Source organism: Rhineura floridana, chromosome 3 (genome assembly GCF_030035675.1).
Source record: "Rhineura floridana isolate rRhiFlo1 chromosome 3, rRhiFlo1.hap2, whole genome shotgun sequence".
In the NCBI taxonomy this organism is placed as follows: Eukaryota; Metazoa; Chordata; class Lepidosauria; order Squamata; family Rhineuridae; genus Rhineura; species Rhineura floridana.
Genome location: NC_084482.1, coordinates 198,207,945 through 198,222,372, shown reverse-complemented (window position 1 = coordinate 198,222,372; position 14,428 = coordinate 198,207,945). Strand labels below are relative to the sequence as shown.

Genomic DNA, 14,428 nt, shown 5'->3' with positions numbered 1-14,428 from the left:
GGTTCTGTGCTGATGCTGTCCAGGTACCTGCCCAGCCTTCATCATTCTCCTGCTCCAACTCGTCAAATTCTTTGAGGTCATCCTGCTTGAGGACGGGTGGCCGGCTCACAGGTTCCGACATGCGCAGTGGAGGCTGTGAGGGGCGGGGTCCTGGAAGCCGCTGGAACCTGAGGAGACATCAGCCAGATGGAGAGTAACAGATGTTCCACCTCAGACTTCCCAATCTACTCACCTAAAAGTGCACGCTAGAGCAGGGCTGGGCAGCCTGTGGCACTCCCATCACTCCCAAGCATTGGGCATGCCAGGCAATGCTGACAGGAGAGCCACAGGTTACCTGCCCCTGCACTAGGGATACCAAAGGATCAAGTAGTAGTAAGCAGGATCTGCCTATAGAGGTCTTCCCCTATCCACTTGCCAGTCTGTTCCACGAGGTGTTCAAGGGCAGACAATAAGAATGGTAGTCTGCTGTAGCGGGCAGCATGAAGTTTAGGGTTTCATGGTGCAGTGGCCATGAGGCCATCTTGAATCAAACATTTCAGAGTTCCTTTGACATCAGGCACTCTACTGATTCAGAGTCAGCTATGAACTCTCTTCTTGTGGTATTAGCTGATGGGAAACCAATGGAGTCATTCTCGTTTGTGCATGCTGGGAGGACAGAAGGGAATGCTGCCCTTCTACAGCCTCTCTATCATTTTACAGACACCACCTCCTGCTTTCCTACAGATTTGCCTGGCCCACGGACGTGTTTTTCAAAGAGAATGAACTCTGCCCATAGAACTTCCTTTCATTCATCTCAATCTTGAAGAAGCTCAAAAGAAACCCTTAAGTCAAATGGTGAAAAACCATTTCAGAATCTCTTTACTGAACCCTAATATTCTGCAACAGGGATGGGGAACCTCTGGTCCGGGGGACAAATGCTGCCCTCCAGGTCTCCAGGCCTGGGCCCACAGGACTCTCCCCAGGCCACACCCCTCACCAGCCCTGCTTTGGACCTCCTGTGTCCACACTTGCCAGGATGGATGACAGAGAGGGGTATATGCGTAGAAAGTGGCCTACTGTACAAAGGTAACAATGTAGATTCATTGCTCCATCCTCTTTGGTCTCTGGTCCTACCCACCGCCTGCACGTGGCCCACAAAAGGAAGCGTTGCCCTTGGTCTGAAAAAGATTCCCCACCCGTTCTACAACAAAGAACCCGAAACATCTGGCTCCAGTAATCCAAACAGTGGAGCCCAACTCCTTGCCGAGAACAGCTCCCCTCCCTCGCTTCTGTTCTAGGACTTCCCCCCTCCACCATGAAGATCACTAACTGCTATCGCTCCGAATCTTTTCTTTACTTACCTTTGTGCCTCAGCTGTGGGGTAGCGGTAAGGTCCCTGCGGCCCATATGGAGGCGGGAATGGGAGGTACGGGGGATACATCTGAGATGGGGTAGGGGAGAAATTGGTTACTGGTGGATCTTCTGATTTCCCCCAGTTGTCAAACAAGGAGACTGGCAACCAGACCTCTTCATGCATAATATACTTACAAATGGCGGCATCATCCCCCGGTAGGGAGGGAACTGAGGTGGGACGTTGGGCTGCATGCCAACCCCAGCCCGTCCATCCTCGGGCACCAGCGCCCCATCAGTGCCCCTCCCACCTCCATCCCGCCAACTGGTTGCGTCTGCAAGAGATTGGAGTGGAGTTAACACAGGAAGAGCCCTGCTGGATCAAGCAAAGGCACATTTAATCCAGCATCCTGTTCTCAGTGGCCAACCAGATGCCCATGGGGAGCCCGCAAGCACTCTCCCACCTGTGACTCCCAGCAACTGGCATCCAGAGGTATACTGCCTCCAACAGTGGAGGGAGAATGTTAACTGTCATGGCTAGTGGGCATTGATAACCTTATCCTCCATAAATTTCTTTAACAATATTTTAAAGCCATCCAAGTTGGTGGCCATCTTGTGGGAGCAAACTCCATGGTTTAACTATGTGCTGTGTGAAGAAGTACTTTCTTTTGTCTGTCCTCACTCTCCCTCCCTTCATCTTCACTGGATGCCCCCTGAATTAAGGATGATAAAAGCCTCCGGTATATCTTGCAACATGCACCCCTAGTTTATAATGGGGAGGTTCTCCCCTTGCTCCATGGCCTAGAATCAGCTACTGTTCAAGCAGAACCACTCACTCTGGGGGCGGAGGTTTGGTCCGGGCCCATACAACGCATCGGTAGTGTCCTTTTCTTTGCCAGCTTTGTCCTGGTCGCCAGCTGCCTGCAGGGTCGGAAATTCCTCGCGAGAGAATCGCGACAGTAGGCTTGATCCCTTTCCACCTTAATATCAGAGAAAAAAAGCCAATGTGGATCCTTTATAAGACCTCAGGGTCTCTATGCCTCTGGAGGACTGTTCTGTTTCTCCAGTCCTGAGGGGGCAGCCCAACTCAGGAAAAGAGACACTGACTGCCCTGGATGGAAAAGGGACAGCCCCTCCTTCGCCCAACATGTGACTTTATACCCAAAGCATTCTGCCCTCTCCTGTCCCAGTGGTCACCAAGACTCCCAGTCTACAGATTCAGCAAAGATGAGCAGATGTAAAAGTAGAGTGTTGATGCAAAGGCCCTCAAGCAAGGCAACAGGCAGGCTAATAAAAGGAAGTTTTTGGGCTTGATGTAGAACAGGACTCTCTATCAAGGTATGCAATGTCCACTAAACTGTTTGGGGACAGGCTCTCTGAAGGACCACCTACACCCATATAAATCTGCCCAACATTTAAAATGAGCACATAAAGCCCTGCTCTGTGGGCCTTAGGGGAGAACTGTCAGATGAGGGGGGAGGAAAAGGCTTTTCTGTGGTGGTCTTGTATCTTTGGATCACCCTCCCCAGGGAAATGCATTTGGTTCCTTCTCTGTTGGGAGAACCTTCAAGTCCGCATGTCTGTTAAGTTTTATAGTGCTGTGTTGCAGCAGTAGCAAAGAAAAACATTTGTTATTTTTTAATGCTATCTTTTTGTGTTTAATATTAATGCTATTCCAGTTGGTATCCTACTGTATTTAAGGATTTGGAATTTTAGATGATCCTTTCAATGTTGCATGATTGAGATTGTAAACACCTTGTGCTGATAGATAACTTGAGAAGTAGGATTAAAAAAGATCATTACATAATAATAAAGGGGGTGGTGGAAGGTGACCCTTAGTGACTCTCCCCTCATCTCTCCAAGCGTCTGCAGTCTGAGGTTCACACAAAATTAGCTGGGACACAGCTTACCATCTCCTTGCGCTCCATGGGTAACGCTGGCCTGTGCCCAGGACTTTACCCCGCTTGCTACTGTAGGGGGATTCTGAAACAAGAAGATGGGTGAGAAGTCAACCCTAAGCAGCAGGCCTTCCTGCCAGCTTCCCTTTGTCAAGGGATCTCAACAACTTTGTTAGAATCTAAAGGACCCAATAATCCACAAATCTTTTCACCTCACAGTTCACCAATCCACGAGTGTGGCTCAAAAGCCTTTAGAACAGGGGCAACCAACATGGTGTTTTCCAGATGGTCCCAATCCTTAAACCATTCAACATGCTGGCTAGGACCGATGACAGCTGGGGCCCAACAACATCTGGAGGGCACCACACTGGCTATCCCTGCTCTAGACAGTAATAAGGTAAAGCTTACAGTTAGAGTATGACTGAGGCAGTCCTGCCCCTCACTGCGCAATTACTAACAAACGTACATAGGCCTCATTGGGATGCAATAATAAACTATGGTTTAATGCAGGGTTGGGGGGGGGAGCATTGGCCTCTGGGCTGGATCAGGCCTGCAGAGCCTTTCAATCCAGCTCACAGCCTCTGCTTCGACTCATCTCCTCAACCTAAGCCCAGTTTCATCTGGCCTGCAGTGATCTGGCCACTACGAGGAGAAAGGCAGGCAAGCACGTACGCCCTGAGGCCCAACCATGGAACAAGGCAGCTAGGGTGACACAACATCCCTCAGAAATATGCTCCAGGTGCCTCTATCTGTGGTTGGGCCTCAGAGCATACATGTGAACCTGCATGCCTCTCTCCCCGCCCCCCCAAGAGGAAGCAGTAAAGGTGGACATGGAAAACAGCAATCAGGGAAGCAGGAGCAGAGAGGGGAAGGACTGACAGTGGATGATTGGCTAGAACTGCCAAAACAGAAGGAGAGTTGAGAGGAGGAGAGAATGACAGAGGAGTATAAAAGAGCTTGGGCTAAGAGAGGGCAAGGGAAGCACAGAGGTGGGCAAAAGAAAGGAGCCTATATGCACAGACCACAGTCTCAGATATGTACGAGAGAGAGAATATACATATGTGAATGTGAGGTGGCTCTGATCTAGACAGCAAGTGTGGGGAAACAGCATTAGGATGTTAAGCTAGAATTTTCAGGCTGATATACAAAACTGTCCAGAAGAGGAAGGGCTCCAGTCTGCAGTTCCCCCATCCTTGCCCGAGATTTACCTCGGGGGCTGTTGGGGGTCGTTTCGGTTGGTTTGAGGCAGACGTCTGTGAAGCCAGCGGTGACTGCGATTCCGGCGGCTGAGCTGTCGAGGCATCGGTACTGCAGACAAAAGAAAAATGCCCATTCAAGGAAAGGTTAGAGAGGAAAATCAACATGCACCCCCCTCCTCAGAAAAAAGGGGTGGTGTCCCTCTGATTCCCCCTCACCTCTTTGGGTCTGTCTGTTCCTGCTTGCTTGCCCATCCTGTCCCGTCTTTCGGCACTAGTGAGACATTGGGGTCATTGCCTTTGTTCTCTGCTTTTAAGCTTGGCAGGTTCGCAGGGGGTGGCATGCGCCGGGCAATGGCAACTTTACCGAGACTCTGCAAGCCATGGCGGGGAGTAACTAAAGGGGAGCAAGAAGCAGGGATTAGGCACGGACCGGGGACTCTGCTGCAACTTTTGTCCTCCCCTCCTTCTCCAGCACAACTTCCCTTACAGACCCACAGCAACTACCAACAGCTTTTCAAGTCCCCAATTGGAGACTTGGTGTCTTGGAGGTGGAGTCAGCTGCTCAGGGCGCTGCGAGTGCCATCAGCGGGAGCATCAGAGTTAACTAAGCACGTTCATCACAGCAGCTTCCTCATCTATTTAATTATTTGTATTAAATCTATATCCCACCCTTTCCTCTCAAGGAGCTCAGGGAGACAAACACACAAGTGATAATAATCAAAACATTAAAAAGTATCTAAAAATAATTTCAAACAGATGCAGGCTGGGAAAGGGCCTTTGGAGAAGCAATTCTCTTCTCTCTCCCCCCCACAACAGTTCACTTTACCTGTAGGTTTCTGGATCTCTAAGGACTTGCCCTTGTATGTTTCAAACAGGTTGAGTGACGAATACTTTTTTCCATCCTTCCCCTTTGCTGTTTGCCCCAAACGATCTGACATTGCGCTGTAAGGTCATTGAGTACGATGGTTCCTCCTGGCTCCCTGCGAAACGTGCCACTGTTGGGATGAGGAATGGGAACAATAAGAGGACAAAAGCTCAACAGTCCTGACTCCATCCCTCCCCATTGACTGACAGTCAGTTCTTTTAATAGGCAACTGACAAGCTCTTTCCTGTACAGACCCTACACAGTATCCAGACCAACCATGGAGGGAGGCACATCTCTTTCAGAGCAGCACAGTCAAGTCATCTCCCATGATTATGAAGGGGAGCATCCAGGCTGGAGAGAGAAGAGCAACTGGGTGGGATGACTACCCCACAAACACCTCCTCCTTCCCTCTAGATCCCTTTTCCTTCTGCGTTGTGTCTTTTAGATTGTTAGCCTGAAGTCACAGACCATTTAACAGTGATCACTGTAAGCCACCCTGGGTGCCTTTCTCAGTTGAAAAGCAGCGTGAAAATACTTCAAATAAATACTTGGTTCCATGAAGCCAGGAATGCCCTTATGTGGGCAGCAGCCCACACTTTCAAGTGCATCACCCGACAGCAAGAACAGGAGGGGCTCCTTGCTCCCCAGTCTTACAGGAGCTTGGGTACCCCCCACCGGCCCACTTCTTTATTTACAGGTATTTCAGAACTGGCTTTTCAGACTTCAGTCTCCTCAAGGCAGCTTGCAACAATATACAATTTCATGAACAACAAAACGTTAAAGCCACAGCCCCCTTTCATAAATTAACAATTGCATTAAAACAACCGGTTTAAATGTCAGCTGTGGAAAAACATAATTTAAAACATAACCAAGCTCAGATAAAGCTAATGAAAAGCCAGCAACAGAATATGCAATACCACCTCTCAGCTAACAGCCAGAGGAAGCTAAGTTTTTAGAGCGCCCTTTAAAAAAGCCACATTGTCTCTCAGGAGGGAATTTTACAAGGTGGGAGCCAACATTGAGAAAGCCTAGCACCAGCTAACTTATTCATCTGGGAGACAAGCCTATAAGACCCCCAAGGTTGACTAAAGAACAGGTGCTCCCTACTCAAAGCACATTTAAAAGCTAAAGAAGCTATTGGCATGTATTTTGTTTAAATTTGTTGAGTTATTCCTAGAGTCCCAATTAAAATGCCAAGTGCTATTCAATCTCTTGAATATCAACGACACATTTTTACATAACACTGGTAACTATAAACAACTGATCACTGTCATTTTAGAGGTTAACTTTTGCTTGACAACTGTTTACGAAGTTCTAACTTTTCTTTGTGATTGACCCAAGTCTCTCTCCCTCTCTCCCCCCATTACAGTTCACCTAGACAAGTATTATTTTGATCAGCCAAACAGCAAACCCCATCTACAAATAGGATTAGCAACATCTGTCAGGGATTGTTTAGGATTAAATGCATCCCTTTCTCCAACACACACACACATCCATGATTATTATACAGCACTCTTACTTTTCCCCTTGAAGCCCATATAGGGCTAAATAGAGGAAACAAAGAGACGAGAGTTGCAGGCTGCACCTTTGCTAGAGTGCCGCACACCTTCACAGAGCCTTGGACCAGTTCCGAGCAACAAGGTTCAGCAAGGCAGGTCCCATGCGTGGAATTTAAGCAGGCTAACCAAGAGATGTTGAAAAAGGGAAAAACAGCACCTTAAACCTATCGCACTTTAGCTTGCATAGCTGAGCTTTTCATCATGCCAAGTAATAGCTTTCTCCCATCTGCTTTTTTCTTCTTCAACATTTGGCTGGAAGGCGTGTTCATGTGGCTGGAAGGCGTGTTCATGTGAACGTGGTGAATTTCTGTTAGGGTCTGTGTTCACATGCTAGGATGCTAAGAAATGTTATTTACTTGTAGACTAAGGTTACAATCCAGTAAAGAGTTAGATGTGCGGATTGTGGGCTCAGTGACCAGAATGTTCCAGAAGCAAAGCTGACAATTACAGGGAAAAACAGTTTCACCATGAGATGGAAAGAAAGCACCCACATTGTTTGGTTGATAGCCATAAATATCCATAATTTGCCACAATATAAGATCCACCATATAATATTTATAATGCTTGCCTCAGAAGTGAAATATTGTCCCTATGCTTTCTCACTGCCCTCATGTCCTGCTTGTGGGCTTCCTACAGGCATCTGGTTGGTCACTGCGGGAAGCAGAAGGCTGGACTACATTGGTTTGATCAAGCAGAGCTCTTCTTATGTTCTTAAATAGAAAAACAGGCTTTGATATAGTGCTTTTGTTAAGAGGGCCATGAACTGAGTTTTTGCAAAGCAAATCTAGAATTTAACAAATGTCATTTTAAAGTTTTTTTAAAAAAGCGAGATACTTGATTTTTATTTGTCTAATAAAAAGTTCTTTATTTTTTAAAAACACCTTTTCCTGCCTCATGAAGAGGTAACAAATCATTTTAAGCAATACATCAATATATTTCAGTTGCTGATGGCTCGTTTTAGGAACATGCCCCTAATTTGCTCTTTGGAGTGAAGATCAGGGGAATGGACAAGGACTGCTGCACACAAGATCTCAGTGACAGGGGCATGTAATGACAGGCACCTGTCTGGCACTGTAAAGACTTTCACTGTAAAGACTTTCACCCGGAAGAAGGCAGCAATAAAACCAGTACTACAACAACTATTATAGTGCAACATGCATGCCACATGGGCAATGGAAACAGGACAAGGAACAAGATGGGATTCTGAATTTATGAAGCTGCCTTATGTAGTGTCAAATTCTTGATCCAGCTGGCCTGGTACACATACTGTGACCAACAATGACTCTCCAAGCTCTCAAGGCCTCACGGCCTGTTATCTAAAATAGATTCGGGCTTAATATAATAAGCTGTGTTCTACAGAGAGTCAACCCATTACGGTTCTCTAGCTCATCATTGCCTATTTTGCCTCGCAGCAGGTAGAGGTCTATCACAGCCTCATATCTAAGGTCATTTTAACTGGAGATGCCAGGATTGAACAGGGAAATTAAGGGGGAATAGAATTTGGGATGATACAGAAGCCAGGTTTATTAGAAGGCGGGAGCTGGTGCAAACACAAGGGCCGGAGCACATATTCAGTTCTTTATAACAAACTGACTGATCAATGCGGTTTGAGAAGAGCTGCTCTATCAAGGTGTAGCCCTTCTCCTGCAAAGGACATTTGAAATAATCCACAAGAAGCCTTTTTTTGCAGCCCTTCATGTTTAATAAGATGTCATAATTTGCAATGCTATAACAGTGTCTACTTTGGCTTCTCATCTACATAAGCTATGGAACAAATAGCTGATCCAGTCAAGGTCACACTCGAAAAGAGATGATCAAAACGTTCTCCATGAAGTCCTCGATGGGAGAGATCCCTATATCCTTCATAAGCTGTACTAGGACATTAATAGGAAAGTATATGTAAATTAAAATGATCTCTTAGGGGAATGCAACCCACAATCCAGAAAGCCATTATTCTGCAGTTACTGGAGCAAAGTCCCACATTTACAGCCGAGTGTGGTCTGGCAGCCTTTTGAAATTTCATATACTTGGCTCACTGCCTTGTCTTTTGCATGACGTGGCATCATTTAAGTGATCTCACAGTTATACAAAATGGGTGGAGTTATATTAATGACAGATGCATTCACCCTGAACTGTTTTAACAAATGGAAAGGTTGCTGGCAATCAAGTGGCCCAATTTATCATAGTATGTATTGGTGATTGTGTCATTCTTATGCATATATTTTAGCTACAAAGTGCTGTCCTGATTTTGTGAAAAGGGATGAGGGATAATTAGTCAGATTTTTTTTGTTTATAGCCAATGACCATAACAAGTATAAATGTTTTAGCCAAAATATTTTAAACAAACAAAAAGGAGATGCCCACTTGGTCACTTAGCTTCAGAAGGTCTGGGTTCAGGTTACCTTAGGGATCTGTCTCTCCCCATGTTTCCTCCTGTAGGATCAGGTCATCATTTGAGACTGCTATGGGCATCCTGGCCTTTGGTGGTAAGGCTGGCGAATATAATGAGCAGGGCCTTTTCAGAGGTGGCATTCACTCTACAGAATATGGAACTTAGGATGGCATTCCAGGCTCACTCATGTGTGGTCTTTAGAAACTATACTAAAAGCTTGCATACTGAAAGAGTTCAGGATCACTGGCTGACTTCCGTGATCTTTTATGTCTTCACTGGTTGATACTGCCTTGACCTTTTTAAAAAAAAATGCTTTAAAACTGGGATGTTTTGCATTTCTAGCTCTGTGATATGTGTATCAGCTATGCCTCAAGGATCACTTAGGATCAGAATAGCTTTTTAAATATATAAATCAAATTGATAATAAGTGGGCTGGCAACTGCTGTGATCTAGATTGGACTTTGCTTACCTTTGCAACTGAACTGCCCATTAAAGGATAGCAAACAAAACCGCTCCCAAAAGAAAAAGCATTGTTAATCAACATAGAAGTGGTCTCATGTCAGCAGGTGCAGCTGACAGTTACAAAATGAACAGTATAAGGTAGTCTCTACTTAGCTTTTTGCAATTCTATGATTATGGAATGGCACAAAGAATTTGGTTTCTGGTGAGGTGTAGATTACAGAAATCCCATCAATGACCTTGGCCATCATGACTGCCAAAATTAAGCAATTCTTTTGGGGTTTGCAAAAAAACCAAACCAAACCAAACCTTCAGGTGGCATTCCTGTACCTAGGGTTTTATGGTTCCATATTCCTGCTTCCTGATCTCTAGTCTCAAGCTGGGCGAAATTTATGGGCCAAAAAAATCTCAACTTTTCTGTAAACATGTTATTAGGTGACTTGGCACTTTGAAAGCATCCACTAGGCAGAGCATCTTTGCCTTACATGGCTCCTAGTCCTTTTCTACGAATTCCCCTACAACTTTCACACTTGCCATATTTTGCCGGCTTCTATTGTAGGAATAATTGCTTTTCACAAGAACTCAAATATCACAGGGAGTACATCATGCAAATTAAGCTAAAGCCAATTCCTAATTCTATCCCACTCTTCCAATCACATCACACTGTAGAGTAAGAACATAAGAACATAAGAAGAGCCTGCTGGATCAGGTCAGTGGCCCATCTAGTCCAGCATCCTGTTCTCACAGTGGCCAACCAGGTGCCTGGGGGAAGCCCGCAAGCAGGACCCGAGTGCAAGAACACTCTCCCCTCCTGAGGCTTCCGGCAACTGGTTTTCAGAAGCATGCTGCCTCTGACTAGGGTGGCAGAGCACAGCCAAGTAACCAAGGAACAGACTCTACGGCAGCCTATATTGATAGGAGCAGGCCAAATCCCATGGTCTCCCATCAAGTTCTGTGGTGGTGGTGTATTTCATTGGATGGGACACTGACCTCTGAACTCTCCGGCCCTCCCCCGCCTATCAATCTTGAGAGTTGTTAAAACTTGTATTAAACAGAGTAAGCTGTATATAAACAGAGTAAAGTATTTACACTTTGGAATGCAATGTCATACAAGCAAGCAATGTATGATTAATTCAAAATACGGTTTGTGTTGGGAAATAAATGAACATTTTTTACTCAATATTTCAATGCCAGGGGTGTTGATTGCTACTTCAAATGGGCCGCCCTCACCTCGGAAATTTGGTTTGGCTGAAGTTAAAATGGCCTTGTTGGTGGCTGGTTATATATTAGCAATCATAAAATTTGAGCTCAACCCTGTAAAGTTACATTTTAAAAGATGCAAAAATGCAGTTGTCACAGAGAAAATACATGTTTCTAATCAGAAATATTTCTCCTTAAAAAGCTGAAGTCATAAAGCATACTTTATTTCAAAACCTTAAACACAGCAGTGGCTATTTTTAACTAAGATCTATCCCACTCTAGTGCTAGGCCCCAGACTAGATATACTATAGGAGTGTTCTGCTGTGATGCTCCTTTGCTGAAGTTTATCTGGTTTATAACAATGAGCAAATTTGTGCACTCCCTCCTCTCACTCCACAAAAGAGGGGAGAAGCTTCCAGGCCTGTTTCATGGCAAACCAAAGTTTGCCTGCAAACTAGAATCAAACTATGGTTTGGCAGCATGTCAAAATGCAGCTAGCTGGTGAACAGAATTACAAACACAAGCATGGCCAAAAAAAGGTGCTTTCAGACCAATCATCTAGGTCTAACCCACTTTCCTTCATATTGCACAAAACAGGATTTGGTCCAATTCAGTCTTACAAACATCAGTTGCTTTTAAGGTATATTGGGGGGGGATTCCTTGATTTCAGAATCAGTTTTGTTAACAGAAGCTTATCAAAATCCTGAAGAACATATCAGACCATTGTATTCCCAATGTCTATGTATGGATGTGAAAGTTGGACAGTGAAAAAAATGGGTAAGAAAGAAATCAACTCCTTTGAAATGCGGTGCTGGAGGAGAGCTTTGCACATACCATGGACCGCAAAAAAGGCAAATAATTGGGTGTCAGAACAAATTAAACCAGAACTATCACTAGAAGCTGAAATGATGAAACTGAGGTTATCATACTCTGGACACATAATGAGAAGACATGATTCACTGGAAAAGACAGTAATGCTGGGAAAAACAGAAGGGAGTAGAAAAAGAGGTAAAGGAAGCCACAGACCTGAACTTACAAGATCTGAACAGGGTGGTTCATGACAGATGCTATTGGAGGTTACTGATTCATAGGGTCACCACAAATCATAATCGACTTGAAGGCACATAACAACAACAACAAAAAAGCATGTAGGTTGCTTTTCTCCAGCATTTGATATTTGGAGATATACGATCTCCAAGCATCAAGTTCTATTTAGCTAACATGACCAACAGCTAAGCAGACCTATTCTCCATCCCTTTTGAAAAGCCATCTAAGCTCATGGCTGTGTTCACATCCTATAAGTGATAATGTATAGATTAATCAAATATTGCACAACATGGTAGTGCTTGCCCCAGTAACTTATATATTTGTTTTTATTAAAGTATGTATATATTGTGCCCTCATAAAATATCAGGGCAGTGTACAGCAATACAAAAACAAAAAAACCATTAAGAGCAGTACAGAACAATGCACTGATGCATTAACATATTAGCCACTTGATCTAGTAACAGGAAGCTTTGATACTATTCAAACACACACCCGAGCCACATGGTATCACATTACACTGAAGCACCTCCCATATCTACCCAGTACTACAAGACATGGAGGGAGGGATGAATGGATCCAACACACTGAGCTTACTTGGCCACCAGATACCCAAAATTAGCATCAAAAAGTGAATGATGCACATAATAGCATAGATGACCAATGCTTCACCCACCATCCCAAATGTGGCCTATAAAATTTACTTTGTGTAACAGCAAACATTATCAAATTGGTTGGCCAACCAAAATTAACACCAGGAGAGCTGATGGACTGCATTTTTGATTCTTCATTTTTCAAGAGATAGTAATAATTATGATAGTGATAATTACTTACTTTTTAACAGTGAATCCTAAAAATATAACACAGGAAAGGGAGGTGGGGAGAGAGAGTGACAGGGCAAGGAACACATATTCATATATACTGAGGAATACATTTCAGATCCCAGTGGTGGTTAGTCTATTATCAGGCACATATCACAGTTAAGGCTTCTAACATCTAAATCATAATTATACTTAATTAGAAGTCTATCTGTACAGCATCAACTTGTAGTAATACAAGATCTGAAGAGTACTATATTATCAGCATGCTACTGAAAGGGCTATCAATAATTACTGCTGCTCTATTGGTCACCTATAGAATCTTGTTCATTTATAAATATTCCTGCAAAATTGTCAGTACTGAGAAATCCTCCCTTCAACAAAATCTTGATTTTAAGAGGATGACAAAGTCAATAAACATAAACCTGTAACACCAACATTTGAGCATAAAAACTGGAAAGTTATTTTACTCAAATAAAATGCAATGTTTAAGGTCAATTATGTCAATTCATGCTAAAAAATATCTCTCAGGATGTTCTGTATTATAATCCCCAAACTGGCCACTGTTCATGTATGTGGATCTCTCCTGCCAGACAATCAGCAACTGCACTTACCAAGTATTCAATAAGGAGGGAGGATCTAAAGGCAGCCCCTTGCTCCCCAGTCAAAAAGCTTAATATCCAACCATAGCCGGATGAGGCCTGGAACCACTAGCATAGCACCTGTGACTGTGCAGATGCCCATTACATGGCTCAGGGCAATTGTTTACAAATGACTTAATTCCCTTAAATAATACTAAACATATGAATAGTTATCACCATAGTAGCTCACAATACATTTCATTCCTACCATAGGTAACAGATTAATATTGTTCTGTTACTGTTGATTTAAGATAATTTTTAACTGATATGGTTTTAATAGGATTTTCTGTTATTGAACTGTTTGATGCTGCCTTTTGAAGAAGCATTTAGTATAACACCACTGCCCTCTTTGTACTTTCACTACATAATGCATAGCTAAGATGTCCAATTCCCCCAGCACTGCACAACCAGATATAATGGCACCTGAGCAAAAACAAGCCAACAGCAGTTTAAAAATAGCACACCCTACTAGTAGCAACTGATAATTTTTATTTATTTATACAATATTTCTGAAATCTAGATTTCCAATCCCATTCTATTTGGACTGTATATCCATCCTTCTGAACACTGGCTATTCATTTTTTGTAAAATCACATGTTTAACGAGTTTATAAAACTACACATTTCATAATTCAAGCGTTTAAAAACTCAATGTAAAGATTTTTTTTACTAGCTGATAAGAGGAAAAAGAAACACTTCTCCCCACACACACGTTCAAAGCCACCTGAATACTGAATCAGCAATAATTAATTATTAATATATCCAATTTATCTGCAGAATCCCAAAGCTGCATTAGAGATTTTTTTTAATGTCAAAGACGCTCCTAGTTTGAAACCACGTTAAGAAAAAAACAGTATGTACTCAGTTACCAAATGTATATCTGAAATTAGAAGTAATCGCCATGAAAAACAACCCCTCTAAATTCCATCATCAGAACAAGGCACCAGATGAGACAGTCTTCCCCCAACGACCATTTTAAAAGGTGGTTCTGAACCAAGCAGGGAAACAAATGGTCATCACCTCAG

General features: G+C 43.7%; 1 protein-coding gene across 6 annotated transcripts in view; it reads right to left on the bottom strand.

Annotated features, from left to right (window-relative positions):
- The window catches only part of PRRC2A (proline rich coiled-coil 2A), a 39,541-nt gene that overhangs the window by 22,348 nt on the left and 2,765 nt on the right, over positions 1-14,428 (bottom strand). For 4 of the 6 annotated variants that reach the window (XM_061619406.1, XM_061619400.1, XM_061619405.1 and 1 more), the window contains exons 2-9: positions 5,253-5,421; positions 4,643-4,820; positions 4,436-4,535; positions 3,240-3,312; positions 2,166-2,309; positions 1,528-1,664; positions 1,341-1,420; positions 28-167 (exon numbers count right to left, since the gene is read on the bottom strand). In XM_061619406.1, the coding sequence (XP_061475390.1) occupies positions 28-167; positions 1,341-1,420; positions 1,528-1,664; positions 2,166-2,309; positions 3,240-3,312; positions 4,436-4,535; positions 4,643-4,820; positions 5,253-5,364 (964 nt within the window). In that variant the 5' untranslated portion in view covers positions 5,365-5,421. Of the gene's footprint in view, positions 1-27; positions 168-1,340; positions 1,421-1,527; positions 1,665-2,165; positions 2,310-3,239; positions 3,313-4,435; positions 4,536-4,642; positions 4,821-5,252; positions 5,422-5,545; positions 5,590-14,428 lie in introns of those variants that run through there. The other 2 variants (XM_061619404.1, XM_061619403.1) reach the window with 2 other exon arrangements.